At 35.6% G+C, this 23,267-nt stretch overlaps 1 protein-coding gene across 6 annotated transcripts in view; it reads right to left on the bottom strand.

Annotated features, from left to right (window-relative positions):
• The window catches only part of ICA1L (islet cell autoantigen 1 like), a 91,144-nt gene that overhangs the window by 59,105 nt on the left and 8,772 nt on the right, over positions 1-23,267 (bottom strand). For 5 of the 6 annotated variants that reach the window (XM_047873618.1, XM_047873616.1, XM_047873621.1 and 2 more), the window contains 3 exons: positions 19,408-19,575; positions 3,964-4,132; positions 953-1,025 (listed from right to left, as the gene is read on the bottom strand). In XM_047873618.1, the coding sequence (XP_047729574.1) occupies positions 953-1,025; positions 3,964-4,132; positions 19,408-19,433 (268 nt within the window). In that variant the 5' untranslated portion in view covers positions 19,434-19,575. Of the gene's footprint in view, positions 1-952; positions 1,026-3,963; positions 4,147-19,407; positions 19,576-23,267 lie in introns of those variants that run through there. The other variant, XM_047873619.1, reaches the window with a different exon arrangement.

The raw sequence follows: 23,267 nt of genomic DNA, 5'->3' as shown, positions 1-23,267 counted from the left end.
CATGCATTTTAGGATCACTGTCTCTAACAAAGTCTTTATTTTCTATTTAAACTTAACTTAATTTTGACTCCCACCCTGGTTTCAGTATCTATGCTCAGTATCCCAGACCCACAGACATCCATGGTTTTATTGCTGAAACCATAAAATTTGTCAGTCATGTAGTACATTACTACTCAGTGTTGTCCACTGACCAATTCCAGTCCACAGTCATTTGTTAACAGCCTGTAACAAGTACCAAAACGAAGAAACTGTTTAGAAGCTTACTAATTTGATGAGTATTTTATATCTGTTGAATCTAATAATAAAGTGTGCCTATATTTTGTGTGTCTTCTTTAATTTCATTTGTGTTGAAATTCACTTTCATTGTATTTTATAGAAGTGTCAGTTTACAACAAATTGAAAGTAAAACACAAAGCAAAAAAGTGGTCTTTGACCACAAAGTTTTGGAAGTGTGACCCTCTAATCACACACAGTAAGACTAATAAATGAGGAACCCATAAAGTATTCAAATTATTAGCTTAAAGTGAAAAATGACAAATGTTATGCCTAATTTCACCCTGGTTTACTGATGGAAAAACTGAAGTTAAAAACTGAAAGGGAAAGGGGTGCCTGGCTGGCTGAGTGAGTGGAGCATGCGACTCTTGACTCAGGGTTGTAAGTTCAAGCCCCATGTTGGGCAAAGAGCCTACTTAAGAAAAAAAAAAAAAAGAAAAGAAAAACACCTCACAACACAAACTGCAAGGGAAGTCTCTCAGCACCTCTGAGGTGGCAGCCCGCTCACTTACTAGCTCCACACTCACACTGCTCCTTACTGTCACTTCTTTGTCACAAGGAACCATTCACATAATAGTTCAGTAAACTATTTTTACATTAAATCTTTCATTCTCAAAAATGCAAGTAAATTATTTATTTTAAAATGGGAATTACTGAATAGATATATAGGATTTCATACCATTAAGTCTTAGTTGATATTTCTCAACTATCTTCAGAAGTTCAGTGCATGTCTCTTGAATAGAGTGAAAAACCTTTGAAATATAAATTTTATTAGGACCAAATTTAAAGAATCATAAACATAAAATATCTGTTATAAGCACTTCAAAAGCAGAACATTTTCTTATAAGTATTATGTTTATTTTCCTTGACTTTGAAGTACTTCTGCATTGGCTTTATATAGATGTAGAAAGCACTTTTAGATTCCCCCTTGAAGGCTGGAAAAAATGGAGATAAATACATGGGAGCTAATAAAGATTTATAACTGTGAAGTGTGTCCTTCCCTCAGCTCCAAACTATCTAAATAGCAAAAATGTAAATCCAATATAAACTGCATCAAATATTGTCAATTTCAGATGAAAAGAGTATAGATAACCTTAGAAAATGTTAACTCTCAATCTGGTTTTTCTACAATATTATCCTAAGCAAACAGGTCAGTTAATTACCATAAAAACTAAATAATGTATTACAACATCATAAATAAATTACTTTTGGATTGTTTTTATTTGGAATTTTCCCTTCATTACTATTGTTGCTAATACCTAAAAGTAAAATAACCAGTAGACACTCATTTCAAAGTAAGCACATGAAAATTTGATATTAGGACACATTATACACATGAGGTAACTCTTCACACACATCTATAAATTTAGGTTTTCCCAGAGAGATGAAGTGTCATAGGTTTTAGGGTATAGCCGTCTTCCCACAAAATCCTATGCCAAAGAATTGTTACAAGACTTTAGTTTAAAAAGACCTTTGCACTGTAGCATAGTCTTAGGTCCTAATCCTTTGATTATCAAATAAATTTCCAATATCACCACTGAGCCTAAATATTCACTCTCTGAAACAGTTTTGTTATTATTTAGATATATGATCAGACCTAAGGAAGATTAGTGACAGACACTAAAATCTAAATGGAGGAGCAACTATCAACTTTCCACATAAGTTTAGGTATGTTTGAAATGAATTTGGTGTATGGATTTTGCAACCTAAAAAGCTGTTTTAAATCCATATGGAAGAATAGAAAAGGGTACAAAAATGAGAGCTCTACTATGATGAAGTGATTATGATTGATTTTGTTCCCCTTGGGTCTTTGGAAGATTTATATAGAATTGCTTTTTAATTTTACAATGACATTTTTTTTAAGTGTGAGTGAAGTATAATATAATTAAAGTGTATGAAACGATGATTTAAGTAAATATATAATAAAAAATTTTCTCATTCTTAAAAAATAAAGTACAAAAGTCAGAGAAAGTACTTGGGTGATTCCAAATATTTGACTAATGGATAAGAATATAAAATATGTCATACAGACTACCTAACGATGTAAAACAAAACAGAAAAATCTATGTCTATGGGAATATATGTTGAAATAGTGAATCCTTCCTTTAGCCTTAAAACATTTATTGCTTATAATCAAGTCCCTTCATTTTTTCCACATGTCACTGAATCCTAAGAATACTTTTCTACACAAAAAGCTTGTTAATTTGTTATCTATTTCCATATTTGTTATGGCAATGACATAAATTCACTTTTTTTATAATAAAAATACTTAGTAGATTAAGACCTATTTAATTAGGCCTCTACTTTTAAGGATTGCAAGAAATTATTATACTTCAAGCAGAACAGAAATCCTACTTGGAAATATTTGTAAAAGGCATCTTCAATTAGTATACATACATGGAATCAGTAAACTTGCATTTAAAAACCTAGACCTATTCATTAATATACATGAGACTTTCCTCTAATTAGCTTAATCACTTAAAAGTATAAAACACTCACAGGCTTAAAGTCATTTCATGGCAATGACTTTATTTAAAATGAAAAACATGGACAAAAAAAACACATTATAAAATACTGCAATAACTTTATCCCTTAATTATAGAAACAAAAACTCTAACTTATAAAAATCTTCACTCAGGGGGGCCCTGGCTGGCTCCATTGGTGGAGCATGCAACTCAAGCTCCTGAGTTTGAGACCCACGCTGGGTATAAACTTCCTAAATAAATAAATAAAATTTAAAACATAATAAAAAAATAGGGGCGCCTGGGTGGCTCAGTCGGTTAAGCATCCGACTTCAGCTCAGGTCATGATCTCACAGTTTGTGAGTTCGAGCCCTGCGTTGGGCTCTGTGCTGACAGCTCAGAGACTGGAGCCTACTTCAGATTCTGTGCCTCCCCCTCTCTCTACCCCTCCCCTGTTCATGCTCTGTGTCTCTCTGTCTCTCAATAATAAATAAACGTTAAAAAAAAAATTTAAAGGGGCGCCTGGGTGTCTCAGTCAGTTGAGCATCTGACTCTGGCTCAGGTCATTATCTTGCGGTCTGTGAGTTCGAGCCCCGTGTCAGGCTCTGTGCTGACAGCTCAGAGCCTGGAGCCTGCTTCAGATTCTGTGTCTCCCTCTTTCTCTGCCCCTCCCCTGCTCATGCTCTGTCTCTCTCTGTCAAAAATAAATAAACATTATAAATTTAAATAAAAATTTTTTTTAAAAAACATAAAAAATATATATAAACCCTCAGTATTTGATTTCAATTATTTTCAGTTAGGCACAAGACTTCATGTAAAAGTAGTACAAAATATTTTGACATAATAGAATTGCATATAACATGCGATTATAACTTACACAAGTAACAGGCAAAAAGATTCATGATATTTATATTAATTTCAATTAGGAGACAAAGGTGATAAAGCTATTATGATATTTAAATAATGAATGGAAATAAATTTAACTAATCTATTTGTAGATATCTAATCAACATAATTGATTAATATTTAGCTTAAAAACTTATATTTATTACTTACCTAACTTATAAATACTAGTTCTGCCAATTCTCAATTCGTGCAAATTGTGACCTCCTACTCAGATAAGATTGACAGATGAATACAATTAAATATTCCATTATCAAATTTGCAAGCTCTTCAAAGTCCCAAATAATAACCAGTTATATGCAATACAAAGAATCCTCAAATTTACCTCAAGTTTAGCATCCAGTTCAGCATCAGATGCCACCACGTGCTCATCCTCCTTTTTTCCTGTTGCTTTGATAAAGACCTGTTTGGTTTTCCAGTATTTCTTTTGCATTCTGCTAACTACTGACTGGTTATCTTCTGGTCTGGGTTGCCCAAAGGAATCCATGAAGTGACTACAAGGAACAGACTAAAATTTCTTAAATTTTTTCAATAATAAATATCTAGTCAGTCAGTATTTAATCCAATTGAAAAAGTGAAAAAGATACTAAGTAGAATATTCATTTTAATAGCTAAACATTCTAATATTTGCTCTATAAGTTCTAAACTTATGTTATAATTATAACTTGCACAAATAACAGGCAAAAAGATTCATGATATTTATATTTCAGTTAGGAGACAAAGGTGTTAAAACTATTATGATTTTGCAATAATGACTGGAAATAATTTTATTTAACCAATCTATTTATAGACATCTATTAGTTTCTAATTTTGCTTTTGTAATAATACTGCAAAATGAATTTGTACATACATCTTTGCATATTACTATCATTTCCTTAGAAAAGCCTCCCATAGTTTTAACTGCTGTGTCAGAATACACATTTAATAAATATTCTCAGATACACAAGGATTCAGATACATACTCTTTAAAAATCACTCAAATAAATGCTTTAATATCAAATAAATAAGCAAAAATAAAGATCTCAATAAACATTAAAAAACATTGTTTTTTAATTATAAAAGGGGTGCCTAGGTGGCTCAGTCAGTTAAGCGTTCAGCTTTGGCTCAGGTCATGATCTCATGGTTCACAAGTTCAAGCCGCATGTCAGGCTCTGTACTGACAGCTCAGAGCCTGGAGTCTGCTTTGGATTCTCTGTTTCCCTCTCTCTCTGTCCCTCTCTTGCTCATGCTCTCTCTCAAAAATAAACATTTTGTAAAAATTTTTAAAAATTAGGGGCGCCTGGGTATCTCAGTCTGTTAAGCGTCCGACTTCAGTTCAGGTCATGATGTCACAGTCTGTGAGTTTGAGCCTCACGTCAGGCTCTGTGCTGACAGCTCAGAGCCTGAAGCCTGATTTGGATTCTGTGTCTCCCTCTCTCTCTGCCCCTCCCCTGCTCATGCTCTGTCTCAAAAATAAATAAAAACATCTTAAAAATTTTTTTAAAAATTAGAAAGATCTCAGGCATAGGGGAGTTATGTTAGAAATAAAGATGGAAATTATAACCTGTGAACTTGAAAACTAATGTTTAAGTAATTCTTCTTAATATGGTTAACACGGCTATGTAAGGAAATGCAAATGTGAAAAGTGTTCCTTAAGGAGATTAAAAAAAAAAAAGAAAGAAAGAATAATAATGGTTTTTAAAGCCTAAATTATTCCAATAAATGGTGGGAGGCAGGAACACAGGGAGATATTAAAGTATGTGATTGATTCATCATTTTCAGAATCAACAGATAATTAACGTATTATTAATCTTAGTAAAGAAATAGGTTCACCTACTTTTTTAAAAAGTAATTACTAATTAAATAAAAATAGAATGTTTACTTTCCAAATTACTAGGGGCAAAACAAAAGAGCAAGGAAAACTAGCAAAAGCAACAGCAGGGTGGGAAAAACAGGATCAAGGCAACATAACAAAAAGTATAAACTAGGATGACAGAATAAAACAACTACACAATTTAGTATGATAAATACAAACTTCCTCTCAAATATAAAGAATTTCAAACCATAAAAAGAAAAAACGATATCCAACTACACACTATTTGGGGTCAACCTCTAACAAAATGACACAGGAAGAATTAGTTAAGATAAGCCAGGTAAATACACACAAAATTAAAGCAGGAATAGCCATACTAATATCAGACCAAGAAGGTTTAAATAAGTAGCATTAAATAGAACACAGTTAAAACGTAAAGTCCACAGGTGACCACTCTTCCAGATATCCTCTGAACATTCTCCTTTGGATATTCTCCTGGATTCCTGGCAGTTTAGATTAGCCACCATTTAACTGCAGAACCTCTCCTATGCTATGCTGGATAACTTGGCTAGACATAGTTGAGATGGAAAATAGAAAGAATTTAACCTTGGTACAGAGTGAATCATCCTACTGTTCTGACACATAAAAAGTCTTGAGGGAAAACTTGCAATTTATCTTTGAAAAATGCCATATTATATACAGGGCAACAAAAATACAAATTACAGGCAGTTTCTCAACAAAACCAACAAAAGTTAGACTACAATAAAGGAATGTACTTAGGGTAATGAGTTAAAGAAAAACTGTCAATCCATAAATCTGTATCTATCAAAACTGTCCTTTAAGAAATGAAAGCAAAATACATTTTCAGATAAAGAACTGAGAGAATTCATGGCCAGGGAACTTTCAGAAATGCTAACAAATTCTTCAGGCTGAAGGAAAATTACAACAGTGATTTGGATCTACAAGAAATAATGAAGATAATCAGAATTGGAAAATGTCTGGGTAAATATGAGTTTTTTCTTTCTTGATTTCTTTAAAAGTTATAGTTTAACATATGCAGAGAAAAATAAAAATAAAAGCTTAAGTGTCAATATTGTCATTTTTAGATCATTTATACCTTCACCTACTCCCTTACCACCTCATTCTATCATCATTATCATTACTATATGGTAATATTTACATGCATGAAGTATACAGTTTTTAGCTGTATACTTTTCACAAATGAATAGATATTACAGTATAGGACATTTCTAATGCCCCAAATAGTTTCCTTATATCCTTTTTCAGCCACTGCCCAGCCTATAAGTAATAACTTTTGATTTTTTTCATCTTTGATTAGTTTTTCCTTGTCTAGTGTGTTTTTTTATGTTTATTTTTATTTGAAAGAGAGCTACTGAGTGAGCAGGGGAAGGGCAGAGAGAGAGGGAGACAGAATCCCAAGCAGGCTCTGGGCTAGCAGCGGGGCTCAAACTCCTGAACCATGAGATCACGACCAGACCCAAAATCAAGTCCGACACTTAACCAACTGAGCCACCCAGGTGCCCCAGTGTGCTCTTTTTTTTATTGCTGAATAGTAATCCACTGCATTAATGTAACACTATGTTTTCATTTTTTACTACTATAGATAAAGCTGCTATGAACATACCTAAACAAGTCCTCTTGTGGACAAATGTTTTTATTTCTTTTGAATAAAGACCTAGGAAACGATTCTGTCAAAGAATTAATGTATACTTAACTTTATAAGAAATTGCCATTTTACATTCCAATTAACAATGTATGAGAGTTCCAATTGTTCTACATCCTCACTAACATTTAATGTTGGCAGTCTTAGTAGTTTTATTCACTCTAGTCATTGAATAATGGTTTTTCCTTGTGGCTTTAATGTCAATTTTACTGATGATGAGAACTTTTTCATGTGTTAATTTTCCATCTGTATATATTCCATTGTTAAATGTTTGTCTTTTGCCCATTTTTAAATTGAGTTGTCTTTTTTACAATTAAGTTGTAGAGTTCTGAAATTTAGACTGGAGTGGCATTGAATCTACAGATGTTATTTATTCAGGACTGGCATCTTAACGATACTTTTTTTTTTTTACTATTTTTTTTTAGTGTTTATTTTTGAGAGAGAGACAGAGCACAAATGGGGGAGGGGCAGAGAGAGAGAGAGAGAGAGAGAGAGAGAGAGAGAGAGAGAGACAGAGAGAGACAGAGGGATTCACAGAATCCGGAAGCAGGCTCCAGGCTCTGAGCTGTAAGGACAGAGCACGACATGGGGCTTGAACTCACTCACCGTAGGATCATGACCTGAGCCAAAGTCGGACTCCTAACTGACTGAACCACCCAGGTGCCCTTTAACAATACTGAGTCTTTCAATTCAAGAACGACAGCATGTATCTCCCATTTATTTAGGTCTTCTTTAATTAATTTTGCTCAGCAGTGTCTGCAGTTTTTAATATAGAAGCATACACATATTTCATTTAATTTATTCCTAAATATTCTGTGTCTATCGATGTTATTATAAATATCATGCCTCCTAAACTCAACAAAAGCCTTTACATCTGTATATTTTATTACACTTAAATTCTGTACTTTTGTTTCTCAATGTACTCATTACATGAAATGTTACAGTCTCTGAGGGGACCTATTAAATGGCATCCCTTTTCTCTGCATTTTTCTAAATAAGTTAAGAAACAAGTAATATAAAGAGTAGTAGCTGAAGGCCCAAATCCCATTTTTTGTTACTAACAATGGCAAAGTTTATGGACATAGCTTAGTGTGAGACCTAAATGGTCCTCCTCACTGAGCATCAGGGCTAAGCAAATTTGCCAACCAGTCAAAGGTAACTGGATTAGGGCAAGTTTCCCCATATGGGAAGAGGAAGAAGGATGGCTAACCATTATTTCTTATCTCCCAAATTTTCCTTTTTTGCTTTTGAAAAGGCCCATTCTTTAACAGTTCTAATGAATCCTGTGGGTAAAAAAAAGCTTGGTCTTGGGATCTATGAAAGTCTATTTTGAATTCATTCATATTTATTGTATATAAAAATCTAAACTAACAACTTTTTCCCTTTTTTTAGATATAATTTTTGATCCATGCAAGACTCATTTTCTTATGTTTGTTCATTTACTTGTACATTCATTAACTCCTTCCTCCTTTCCATCTGTCCTCATAATCATTCTAATGTGCTTCATGTGTACTTTTTTATTTGAATGCATTCTTAATAAAATGTGTTATGTACATGTTCTAATATACACAAATGATAACTTGTATCATTTATTTCTGACTTTTGGGGTGTTTTTTGCTCAGCCCTGTTTTTAAAGTTCTATATATGTTGCTATCTGTTCTGTTGCTTCTATTGCATAGCATTCTTTAGTGTTTCTTGATTCTTTGAAGATAGAATCCCCATGTCTTAGGACATCTATTGTAGTCAATGAGAATTCTGGGGTCAAACTATCTAAGTAAGCTCTTACTGTCTTTTGAATCTTGTAGAGCGTTCTATTTAACCTTGATGCCTTCAGGCTCTCTACAATATGTTTTGGTAGAGTATTGTCATTCTGGAGATTCAGGTCTTCCAGAAAATTTTAAGTTATTATCCCTTCAAATATTTCTTTTAACCCATAATTTCTTCTTTTATCTGAATCTTCTACTGGTGTTATTCTTTATAGGTCTTAATGGCTCATTTTTAGATCTGTTTCTCTGTGCTATATTTTGGGTAAATTCCTCAGTACAATCTTCCAATTTATTAATTCTCTTTTCAATTCTGTCTAGAGTTGATCCCAGCTATTGAGGTTTACTTTTGTTTTTGTTTAATGTTTATTTTGGGAGAGAGAGAGAAAGAATGAGAAGGGGAGGGGCAAGGAGAGAGAGAATCCCAAGCAGGTCTATGTTCAGTGCAGAGCCCAACACAGGGCTTGATCTCACAACTGCAAGATCATGACCTGAGCCAGTATCAAGAGTCGAATGCTTACCGGACTGAGCCACCCAGGTGCCCCAAGGTTTATTTTTTTATATGCAGTGACTGTTTCTTTCTGTCTTTTGTGATTTCCAAGATTTCTAATCAGCTCTTCTGCAGATTTTTCTAGTTTCTTGTCCTTTTTTAATGGTTATCATTCTATATTTTTTCTCTTTGGCATCTTAAATGTATAGAATTCTTAGAAAAAAATTATTTTCACCTGGAATGAATTCATGTCCCAAATGTTGATTTTGTTGAATTATGTAGGCTCATTGTGAGTGCAGAATCTTTAATTTTTTCCTTCCTTCCCTCTGTAGTTATTCCTCCTCACTAGTAGTTATATAGTTGCCACCAATTCACCTTCAGGGCTCCCACTTCCACAGCATCTTATATTGATTATTTTAATAATATAGTGATATATAATGATATCTGAAATACTATTGATCTAATCATGTTTGAAGGAATGCTGCATAGGAACACTTTTAATTTCTAACAACCTGCAGAAACCGAACTCCTAGATGCCAGAGCCTACTTCTTTTTTTTTTTTAATTTTTTTTTTTCAACGTTTATTTATTTTTGGGACAGAGAGAGACAGAGCATGAAAGGGGGAGGGGCAGAGAGAGAGGGAGACACAGAATCGGAAACAGGCTCCAGGCTCTGAGCTGTCAGCCCAGAGCCCGACGCGGGGCTCGAACTCCCGGATCGTGACCTGGCTGAAGTCGGACGCTTAACCGACTGCGCCACCCAGGCGCCCCAGCCAGAGCCTACTTCTATACTGAAAGCTCAGCACATCCATCTCAGCCTCACTCACTATTTTATCTTTCTATTGTATTGTTGGTCCATGTTTCTCTCTCCTTTATTTTAGAGTGCATGCACACAAGATGGGGAGGGGCAAAGACAGAGAATCCAAAGCAGTCTCTACGTTGTCAGCACAGACCTGACGTGGGGCTCACCAACGGTGAGATCATGACCTGAGCCGAAATCAAGAGTTAGACACCTCACTAAGTCACCCAGGCACCCCTGGTTTATTTTTATTTCATTAGCTAGCCAAGACACATCTTTTTGGGTTTGCTTCTTAATTTCTTTTATAAATACTATGAGTAGAGAGCAAATGTTACTATGCTGTCTTAACTAGAGATCTCCTTTATTTGCAATAAGAGTAGTTTCTTTTTTTTTTTTTTTTACGTGAACAGTAACCACAGAGAACACTTTATTCCTTTTTATACTATACTATTTAAATTTTTTAGCTATCTCCTGGATTTGGAGTATAAATCATAAATTATGACAAATCAGTATTCTCTTTAGAGGTAGCTCTGTACTCACTTTAACATCTCATTACTGTGACATCACTAAAAAGGAAGCAAAACAGACTGACGGTAATATGCAAAATGAAGCAGTGAAATCCCATTGAAAAAAATAATCTGTAAAGACTTTTGACTAAATATAACATAACTGTTTGATGCAATTAAGAAAATACATTAGACAAGTTTGCTGTTTAATATTAATGTAGTACTCCTGATTATCCTGGCTCCTAATCCATAACTTTTCTTACAAACACAATCAGCATTTCCTCAAAGAATCAGTGTGTTAATGATTTCAACTAAGGACATGGAACACTCCAAAATGTCAACAAAGTTTTCTCTGCAGTAGGATAAAGGGTGACAGTTTCCTGTAGTCTCCAAATTTACTACAATTACCAGATATAACTAACTACCTTTTGTATAACTATTATTATTTTCAGAAATGTCTACTTGATTATCTAGCCCAGTTATATCTTTTTGGTTTTGTCTTTTTCATATTTTATTTATTATTATTTTGCAGCACTAGCAAGCCCTTATCCAAAGGTAAGAGTTATTCATTCATTCATTGTTAAATACACATTAGTTATTCTTTTATATAGACTTTTTTCCTATCTGAAATATAACTCTTCTTATAAACGCCATATAAAGGCTATAAACAATTACATACAGAAAATATATTCTATATAGAGTTAAGAGTGAAACGTTTACATTAATTCCATCACTTAACAGTGCTATAAAGGGCTTAGAGTATTATTTACCCTCATTTGTTACAAAATAATTCACTAGATACATTAGCAAGTGCATTAAAAAAGTCTGAGAGTTAAAGTTATGGCAAAGACTAGGTATTAAAATCACATATACATTATTTATAAGGGAGCTCCTATTCCCCTCTTGCCAACAATCTCCCACTTGTTAACAGAAGTAAGATTAGAATTCAGGCATACTATGTGCCATAATTGAAATATTGAAGAAAAACAGAGATCTTAACAGCATGAGACAAGGAAATGTCATTCCAAAAATAGGCTGAAGAAGAAAAAGGTAGATTGATGATAATTGTAGAGGTCTCTATATTTCATTAATAGGTAAGGTGGAGCTAAAAAGGTTTTTAAGTAGCAGAAAGACTAAACAGAAAGTTTATAGCAATCTATCCACATTCCAGGCATAATGTAATAAGAATCAGGACCAAGGACCATTACCATAAGAACAAATTTGAAGGAAGACTCTACAGAATTTGGTTAGTAATGACTTAACAGTTTTGCCCCTGAAAAATAAAAAAAATTAGAAGTGCGAACAAAATGTATCTGACATGTGAAATTCTGAGTCTGAAATGGTAAGTGGCATCTGAATTTACAGAAATATCTGAAAGCAATTACAACTGTAGTAATCAAGATTGTTTCAAGCTTGGGTCTCTAGTCAGACTGCCTCGGTTTGAACCTAATAACTCTACTACTTAGTAGATGTGGGACCCTGTATGAGCTACGTTAATCTCTCTGATCTTTATTTTTCTCATCAGTAAAATAGCAATAATAAAGTAAATATCTTGTTTTGAGAATTAAATGAGAAAATACATGTAAAGCACTTAGAACAGAAATTGTGGGTATTTAAGAATGAATATTTTATATTTTTTCATTTAATTTTTAGTGCAGCTCAGATTAGAAATGGTAATTTGGGAGTTAGCTATAAAAAGACAGTTAAGGGGCACCTGGGTCACTTAAGCATCCGACTTCAGCTCAGGTCATGATCTCGCGGTTTGTGAGTTCTAGCCACACATTAGGCTCTGTGCTGACAGGTCAGAGCCTGGAGTCTGCTTTGGATTCTGTCTCCCTCTCTCTGTGCCCCTCCCCCACCTGCACTCTATGTCTCTCTCAAAAATAAATAAACATTAAAAAATATATTAAAGGGGTGCCTGGGTGGCTCAGTTGGCTGAGTGTCTAACCTCAGCTCAGGTCACGATATCATGGTTTGTGAGTTCGAGCCCCATGCCAGACTCTGCTGGCAGCTCAGAGCCTGGAGCCTGCTTCAGATTCTGTGCCTCCTTCTCTCTCTGCCCCTCCCCTGCTGACACTCTGTCTCTCTTTCTCTGTCTCAAAAATAAATAAACATTAAAAAAATATTAAAAAAAGACGTTAAGCAGTGATAACTGATGAGACCTTTAAAAAAGAAAGCAGTCCACAAAACAATCAATGTGATTCATCACATCAATGAAAGAAAGGACAAGAACCACATGATTCTCTCAATAGATAAAGAGAAAGCATTTCACAAAATACAGCACCCTTTCTTGATAAAAACTTTTAAGAAAGTAGGGTTAGAAGGATCATACATCAAGATCATAAAAGCCATATATGAAAGACCCAACGCTAATATCACCCTCAGTGGGGAAAAACTGAGAGCTTTCCCCCTAAGGTCAGGAACAAGACAGGGATGTCCACTCTCGCCACTGTTATTCAACATACTATTGGAAGTCTTAGCCTCTGCAATCAGACAACGCAAAGAAATAAAAGGCATCCATATTGGCCAGGAGGAGGTCAAACTTTCACTCTTTGCAGATTACATGACACACTATATGGAAAACCCAAAATATTCCATCAAAAACCTGCTAAAACTGATCCATGAATTCAAATATAAATATAAAAGGATATAAAATCAATGCACTGAAATCGGTTGCATTCCTATACACCAACAATGAAGCAACAGAAAGAGAAATCAAGGAGTCGATCCCATTTACAATTGCACCAAAAGCCATAAAATACCTAGGAATAAATCTAATCAAAGAGGTGAAAAATCTATACACTGAAAACCATAGAAAGCTTATGAAAGAAATTGAAGAAGACACAAAAAAATGGAAAAAGATTCCATGCTCCTGGATAGGAAGAACAAGTATTGTTAAAATGTCGATACTACCCAAAGCAATCTACATATTCAATGCAATCCTTATCAAACTAAGACCAGCATTCTTCACAGAGCTAGAACAAATAATCCTAAAATTTGCATGGAACCAGAAAAGACCCCGAATAGCCAAAGCAATCTTGAAAAAGAAAACCAAAGCAGGAGGCATCATAATTCCAGACTTCAAGCTATATTACAAAGCTGTAATCATCAAGACAATATGGTACTGGCATAAGAACAGACACTCAGATCAATGGAACAGAATAGAGAACCCAGAAATGGACCCACAAACATATGGGCAACTAATCTCTGACAAAGCAGGAAAGAATATCCAATGGAATAAAGACAGTCTCTTCAGCAAGTGGTGCTGGGAAAACTGGACAGTGACATGCAGAAGAATGAACCTGGACCACTTTCTTACACCATACACAAAAATAAACTCAAAATGGATGAAAGACCTCAAGACATGAAAGACAGGAAGCCATCAAAATCCTCGAGGAGAAAGCAGGCAAAAACTTCTTTGACCCTGGCCGTAGCAACTTCTTAATCAACACATCTCCAGAGGCAAGGGAAACCAAAGCAAAAATGAACTATTGGGTTCTCATCAAAATAAAGGCTTCTGCATGGTGAAGGAAACATTCAGTAAAACTAAAAGGCAACCAACAGAATGGGAGAAGATATTTGCAAATGACGTATCAGATAGAGGGTGAGTATCCAAAATCTATAAAGAACTTATCAAACTCAACACCCAAAAAACAAATAATCCAGTGAAGTAATAGGCAAAAGACATGAATAGACACTTCTCCAAAGAAAACATCCAGATGGCCAACTGACATATGAAAACATGGTCAACATCACCATCATCAGGGAAACACAAATTAAAACCTCAATAAGATACCACCTCACACCTGTCAGAATGGCTAACATTAACAACTCAGGCAACAACAGATGTTGGTGAGGATGCAGAGAGAGAGGATCTTATTTTGCACTGCTGGTGAGAATGCAAACTGGTGCAATCACTCTGGAAAACAATATGGAGGTTCCTCAAAAAGTTAAGAATAGAACTACCCTATGTCCCAGCAATTGCAATACTAGGTATTTATCCAAGCGATACAGGTATTCTGTTTTGAAGGGGCACAGGCACCCCAATGTTTATGGCAGCACTATCAACAATAGCCAAAGTATGGAAAGAACCAAATGTCCATCGACGGATGAATGGATAAAGAAGATGTGGCATATATATACACAATGGAGTATTACTTGGCAATCAAAAAGAATGAAATCTTGCCATTTGCAACTACGTGGATGGAACTAGAGGGTATTATGTTAAGCGAAATTAGAGAAAGACAAATATCACATGCCTTTACTCATATGAGGACTTTAAGACACACAACAGATGAACACAAGGGAAGGGAAGCAAAAATAATATAAAACCAGGGAGGGGGACAAAACATAAGAGACTCTTAAACATGGAGAACAAACAGGGTTGCTGGAGGGGTTGTGGGGAGGGATGGGCTGAATGGGTACGGGGCATTAAGGAATCTACTCCTGAAATCATTGTTGCACTATATGCTAACTAACCTGGATGTAAATTTAAAAAATAAATTAAAAAATAAAATAAAATAAAAAAGAAAGGTGAAAGGTGGTAAAATTTGGAGATTTGAGGAAGGTGAATCAAATTTGGGCCAGGCTCTTGGTACTATGTTATGGATTCACCATGATATGAATAGGTTAATAAGAAATGCGTTCTCTATATAATAGACATTTAAATCACATAATAAAAAGAAATTAAAAAGAACTTCAGAGATTATCTAGTTCAACTTTCTATTTTGACTCAAAAGGGATGGAGACTTCCATAAAATGACAGACCAATAGAAGGCTTATAAAAAAGCCTTATCATAACTGAGGGTATAAAATAATTACATACAGAAAATATATTCTATATAGAGTTACAGTGAAAAATTCCATCACTCAACAGTGCTGTAAAGAGTATTATTTACCCTCAGTTGTTACAAAATAATTCACTAGATACATTAGCAATCAACCTCATGTACTTATTAGACAGTTTTCATTAATAATATGTGACTGATCATGGGGCACCTGGGCGGCTCAGTCAGTTAAGTGTCTGACTTCGGCTCAAGTCATGATCTCACAGTTCATGAGTTTGAGCGCCGTGTTGGGCTCTATGCTAACAGCTCAGAGCCTGGAGCCCGCCTCAGATTCTGTGTCTCCCTCTTTCTCTGCCCCTCCCCTGCTCATGCCCTCTCTCTCTCAAAAATAAATAAACATTAAAAAATTTTTTTAATAACAAAATAATATGTGACTGATCGCTATGAAATTGGTAATGGTAAACCATTTTTGACCAACAAAATCAGCAGTTTCATATGGTTTAACCTAATAAAAGGAACTCAAGTTACCAATGTGATCTAACTCCTCTCTGAAGAAAGTGCTTTGTGGGCAAATGATCTGCCTAACCAAGAACACATCTCAAGTCAGGGATCTAGGCTGACTAGCAAACTGGCCTGGAGAAAAATTAGTTCTGAGCCACTCTTTGCTACAACAGCAGAGATAAGTAGATCCACCAGACTGAATGCCCCACAAAGCCATAATTACTGAGAATATGACATTTTACACATAAATTTTACAGACCCCTGATCTAGACCATGATTCTCAAAGTATAGTCTGAAAAATAAGTTTCTTAAGCTCTACTGTTTGTAATAAGACAATATCTATTCTTTGCTCATATGTACATACTATAAATATATATATATATACACACACACATATATACATATACATTATATATATCATACATAATTTTTAAAGACACTACCTGACTAATCTTTCATCAACTGTCCATTAATTTGGGAATAGTTTTTAGCTCTAGCCAATCAATGAGTAGACTGTTTGTCTCCTTTCATGGATGAAGATAAACTGAAGCCCACTAAGATTATTAGGGACTACTGATATCAAAGAGAAACTATCAAGTCACAGATTGAGAGTCTACCCCCAAAACTGCCCTAAAGGTATATTTTATAAAGTACCAGCTTTAATATTGACTAGAATTTCGTGAAGGTTATAAACATGAATTCTTTCAGACACATAAATTTAACTCTTGTGTAGTCAAACATGGTTTGGTTACTGAGATACTAGAAGCATTACAGAACTACAGTAGTTGAAATTAACAAATACAATGGACACTGGAACTAGTGCAGTATTAAATTAGCTGAAATTTCCAAATAGTCCTAATAAGGAAGTCAGTTTCACACACATATTAAACACAGGCTTTGTTCTAGGTGCTACAACTTGGCACTACACTCATAACACCAATAAGACACTAATATGAGAAAATTAAATTAAATTAAATTAAATTAAATTAAATTAAATACAGGGCACCTGGGTGGTCCAGTCAGTTAAGCATCTTACTTTAGCTCACTCAGGTCATGATCTCACGGTTCATTAGTCCAAGCCCCACTTCGTAGGTGAGTCCCACTTCTCTCTCTCTCTCTCTCCCTCTCCCTCCCTCCCTCTCTCTCAGTCCTTGCTCACTTGTACCCTCTCTCTCAAATAAATAAATAAATACATACATACATACATACATACATACATACATACAGACTTGTGTTTATCTAAAACAGAAGTATTATGGCAATTACTTACCACCATTAAATCACAGACCCAAAAATCCCATACTAAGCAAGTAGGTTGCACACACAGAGGTTACCACCTTGACCAAATATTCTTATAAAAGGACTAGAGCTTAATCATTATTCTACAAGAATTCAAAATTATATAAAAGACAAAGTCTTAGAGGAGGCTTAAGATACCTAGATGTTTCTGATAATCTTAGTATTACTACATACTAAAGTAATTATACTTGTAGAGCTCTTGACAATTTTTAAAACATTTTCACATTTTATCACCTTTGATCCTTATGATAACCCTGAGAGCTAGAAATGGTAGATTTTATTATTCTAGTTTCAGAGAGGAGATCATGGAGGCTCTGTGAAATGAAGGGAGCTTTCTCAAGGATACACATACATTAAGAATATCTTGAGGGGCGCCTGGGTGGCTCAACTGGTTAAGCTTCGGCCAGGTCACGATCTCATGGCTCATGAGTTCAAGCCCCATGTCGGACTCTGTGCTGGCAGCTCAGAGCCTGGAGCCTGCTTCAGATTCTGTGTCTGCCTCTCTCTCTCTCTCTCTCTCTCTCTGCCCCTCCCCCACTCATGCTCTGTCTCTCTCTCTCTCAAAAAATTAAAAAAAAATTTTTTTTTAAAGAGTATCTTGATACTTAGCACACATCCAGGTCTTTCACTCCACAAGTAGTGTTCTTTTCCATTTTGAAGGAAGAAAAAGTGAGATTAAAGTTGTTTCCTAATCTTATAGTGGATTAACTATTTAGTTCCCAATTTTCAGGTAACCTACTTCCAAAAACCCATAGGTCTCCAAGAATTAGCGAGGCACATAAAAATCATTGTTTATATGAATTAAAACAAGAGAGACATGTCGTTAACAAAATTGACAAGTTTATATTGCAAACTACATTCAAATTTCTAGTAATAATAAAATTTATTTTTATATAACTAGCCTATAATTTCAGTAGTCAGCATAATTTTAACCTGTAAAGAAGTCATTAAAAAAGATAAATCAGAGCTCATTTTTTTTCCAAAAGTGATGCTTTAGGATTATTATCTATTTTTCGACTTTCTGTTTAAGAATTTACTATAATAATATAATTTACTTATACCACTTTAGTCATATCATTTCATAAAGAACATATGAAAAGCATTTAAAATAGATCATTGGAGGGTCTGGGTGGCTCAGTCCCAACTTCGGCTCAAGTCATGATTTCACAGTTTGTGAGTTCAAGCCTCACACATTGGGCTCTCTGTCAGTGCAGAGCCCGCTTCAGTTCCTCTGTACCCCCCCCCTCTGCCCCCCACTCTAAAATAAATAAACATTAAAAAAATTAAAATAGGTTATTGTAAAATAAGACTTGAAAAATGTTGATGAAATCAGTAAGACCATTCAAACTACAAATAACGTATCAAGGAAAAGGAAGTGAACTACAAAAGAAAATATCATATTTTTGAAAGTAGCTAAAAAATTATATTTCAAATGTTTTTAATAAAGTATCAACACTAAATTCTTATGTTAAAATGGTATTAAAGCTAATCTCCTATGAAACTTAAGAATATTTCCAACTTTACTGCAGATTTCAGGCGAATACCTCTTCCAGTCCTCTGCTATGCCCAAAATTTCCAAGTGCTGAGCCTCTCATACTATGAGGATCAAATGGGATAACATATGCAAAACTGCTTTGAAAAATATAAAGTTGTGGGGGGCCTAGCTGGCTCAGTTGGTAGACCATGTAAGCCCCACATTGGGCATAGCACTTACTTAAAAAAACAGATGAAGTTGTATGCAAGTATAAGACATTCTTTTAATTAACAAATAGCCTGTAAACAAAAATATATATGATGTAAATTTTTAAAACACAAAATTTTTTATTTAACTGACATAATTTTAAATCTCAACACTGAGAATAACCTGGAAGAGGTTTATGCAGATATTAAAATACAGGGTGGACTGTTAAAAATGCAGACTGACCACATGCACTTCCCCCGCTTTCCCTTCCCTAATCTACTAATGGTAAAAGTATAAAACAAAAAGCAACCAATTAACTCATAAGTATAAGGAGCATAAATATAGTGACAAGAGCAGATGAAAAGACTACAATACATTTTTGGAGAGAAAGTAGTAACCTAAGCAACTAAAAGAGGAATGTTAATGAATAGTGAGTCAATTACCTTGCAGACTATCTGAAAGACTCACCATTTGGAAGTGGAAGGAGGATTCATTGAAGTCTATATACAGTTGGCTAGACCCTGAGGCTGTTTTCTAATCTGTGTCACTCAATGGGAGTTGAAGAAATTGAACCAAGAAGGCGCTGGACTTGGGCTACAGTCCAACACAGCAGTTGGACAACACAGAAGATCTGGCCTGAAAACAAAATAATTAAGTGAAAGTTTACACACAGAACTGTTAAATGTCAAGCTCTTTTCCCATTCTTTGTTCACCAGTAGCAAAGCATTCTCACTTTCTCTCTCTCTTTTTCTCTTTCTCACACATACACACACACACACACACACACACACACACACACACACACACACACACCTTTCCATTCTTCAGAAAAGTCTGTAACATTCTTTTCTCTGGAAAGAACTAAAAGCTACAGAGAAAAGCAGGATACCATTTGGACATTCTAAAAGGATGGGTCTTTGCCTAATCACTCTAGAGCAAAATTTACCCGTTGTACATATAAATCTTCTGAATGGCTTTATTACAGTCTTCCTCTTAAATATAAATGGAAAACCAAATGTCAAGAGATATCTGAGGGAAGTCTCCACCAAGAAAGACCTCTTACTTGGGGCACCTGGGTGGCTCAGTCGGTTAAGTGTCCGACTTTAGCTCAGGTCATAATCTCATGGCTTCTGAGTTTGAGCCCTGCGTCAAGCTCTGTGCTGACAGCTCAGAGCCTGAAGCCTGCTTCAGATTCTGTCTCCCTCTCTCTGCTCCTTCCTGACTCTCTCTCTCTCTCTCTCTTAAAAATAAATAAACATTAAAAAAAAAACCTCTTACCTAAAGCAAAAAATAGAAAAAAGAAAATAGCTGAAGGGAATTAATATAATATAGGGAGGAAACAAAACAAAACAACCCTCCAACTAATATCCTCAAAGAGGAATAATAAAATAAAAAAGGACTCTTGAGGAAAAAACAGGATAGCTGAAATTTTTTTTTAATTGAATAGAAGGGTTGAAAAGTAACTGAAGAACCAAAATCTCCATCCAAAAAGAGATTTATTCCAAAATACATCATTGTGAACTTTCAGGAAACAGGGTGGTGGGGAGGGGGGGAGATCCTGGAAGTTTTAAGAGATAGAAAGTAGATTATATACAAATCATTGAGAGTCAGAAAGAGAGCAGATTTCTCAAAAGTAGCAATGAAGTATAAAAGACAAAAATCGAACCCAGAAGAGCTATGAAGGGAAGGCTCAAGATGACAGCTGGACAGAACAAGCATCTCAAATTTAAGCAGAATGATGGACTCTGGAAAGGAGACCTCTAGGAAATGTAACTGGTATGTTTCAGCATACTACTCATGGTCATATAGCAGAAATGTTAGAGCAATTGGTATTCAGAAAATTAAGTAAATTGAAAAATAAAGCCATTATTGGGGCACCTGGGTGGCTCAGTCAGTTAAGCATAGGACTTTGGCTCAGGTCATGATCTCATGGTTCAGGAGTTCCTGCCCCACATGGGGCTCTGTGCTGACAAATCAGAGCGTGGAGCCTGCTTTGGATTCTGTGTCTCCCTCTTTCTGCCCCTCCCCCACTTGCACTGTCTGTCTGTCTCTCTCTCTCTCAAAAATGAGATCAGGAACATGACAAGGATGTCCACTCTCACCACTGTTGTTTAACATAGTGTTGGAAGTTCTAGCATCAGTAATCAGACAACAAAAGGAAATCAAAGGCATCAAAATTGGCAAAGATGAAGTCAAGCTTTCACTTTTTACAGATGACATGATCCTATACATGGAAAACCCGATAGACTCCACCAAAAGTCTGCTAGAACTGATATATGAATTCAGCAAAGTTGCAAGATACAAAATCAATGTACAGAAATCAGTTGCATTCTTATACACTAATAATGAAGCAACAGAAAGACAAAGAAACTGATCCCATTCATGATTGCACCAAGAAGCATAAAATACCTAGGAATAAACCTAACCAAAGATGTAAAGCTCTGTATGCTGAAAACTATAGAAAGCTTATGAAGGAAATTGAAGAAGACATAAAGAAATGGAAAAACATTACATGCTCATGGATTGGAAGAATAAATACTGTTAAAATGTCAATACTACCCAAAGCAATCTACACATTCAGTGCAATCCCAATCAAAATTGCACCAGCATTCTTCTCGAAGCTAGAACAAGCACTCCTAAAATCTGTATGGAACCACAAAAGACCCTGAATAGCCAAAGTAATATTGAAGAAGAAGACCAAAGCGGGAGGCATCACAATCCCAGACTTTAGCCTCTACTATAAAGCTGTAATCATCAAGACAGCATGGTATTGGCACAAAAACAGACACATAGACCAGTGGAATAGAATAGAGACTTAAGAATTGGACCCACAAAAGTATGGCCAACTAATCTTTGACAAAGCAGGAAAGAATATCCAATGGAAACAAGACAGTCTCTTTAACAAATGGTGCTAGGAGAACTGGACAGCAACATGCAGAAGAATGAAACTAGACCACTTTCTTACACCATTCACAAAAATAAACTCAAAATGGATAAAGGACCTGAATGTGAGACAGGAAACCATCATAACCCTAGAGGAGAAAGCAGGAAAAAACCTATCTGACCTCAGCCACAGCAATTTCTTACTTGACACATCCCCAAAGGGAATTAAAAGCAAAAATGAACTATTGGGACCTCATGAAGATAAAAAGCGTCTGCACAGCAAAGGAAACAATCAACAAAACTAAAAGGCAACCAACAGAATGGGAGAAGATATTTACAAATGACATATCGGAAAAGGGCTAATATCCAAAATCTATAAAGAACTCACCAAACTTCACACCCAAAAAACAAATAATCCAGGGAAGAAATGGGCAGAAGACATGGATAGACACTTCTCTAAAGAAGACATCCAGATGGCCAACAGGCACATGAAAAGATGCTCAACGTCACTCCTCATCAGGGAAATACAAATCAAAACCACACTGAGATACCACCTCACGCCAGTCAGAGTGGCTAAAACGAACAAATCAGGAGACTATAGATGCTGGCGAGGATGTGGAGAAACGGGAACCCTCTTGCGCTGTTGGTGGGAAGGCAAAGTGGTACAGCCACTCTGGAAAAGTGTGGAGATTCCTCAAAAAATTAAAAATAGATCTACCCTATGTCCCAGCAATAGCACTGCTAGGAATTTACTCAAGGGATACAGGAGTGCTGATGCATAGGGGCACTTGTACCCCAATGTTTATAGCAGCACTTTCAACAATAGCCAAATTATGGGAAGAGCCTAAATGTCCATCAAGTGACGAATGGATAAAGAAGATGTGGTTTATATATGCAATAGACTACTACTTGGCAATGAGAAAGAATCAAATCTGGCCATTTGTAGCAATGTGGATGGAACTGGAGAGTGTTATGCTAAGTGAAATAAGTCAGTCAGAGAAAGACAGATACCATATGTTTTCACTCTTATGTGGATCCTGAGAAACTTAACAGAAGACCATGGGGGAGGGGAAGGGGGAAAAAATGGCCAGATTTGATTCTTTCTCTGACTTCAGCACAGGTCATGATCTCACATCGAGCCCCTCATCGGGTTCTCTGCTGTCAGTGCAGAGCCCACTTCAGATCCTCTGCATCCCTCTCTCTCTGCCCCTCCCCACTCTCTCTTCCTCCCACTCTCAAAAATAAACATTAAAAAAAAAGGCAAGAAGTATTACATATTGGGCTCCCTAAAACCTACAGTTGCCGTGACATTTTCAATTTTTCTTGTCAAGAGTCAAAGCATGGCTGTAGAAAAACAAAACAGTAAGCTAGTGGTCAACCTTGCACAGCAGACGAAAGAAGATCAATCAGAGCTATATCAGCATTGATCTGTCTCTGGAATGAAT

This window comes from Prionailurus viverrinus, chromosome C1 (genome assembly GCF_022837055.1).
Source record: "Prionailurus viverrinus isolate Anna chromosome C1, UM_Priviv_1.0, whole genome shotgun sequence".
NCBI classification, from domain to species: Eukaryota; Metazoa; Chordata; class Mammalia; order Carnivora; family Felidae; genus Prionailurus; species Prionailurus viverrinus.
The sequence above is the reverse complement of the archived record's forward strand: the minus strand, read 5'-3'. Positions and strand labels throughout refer to the sequence as shown.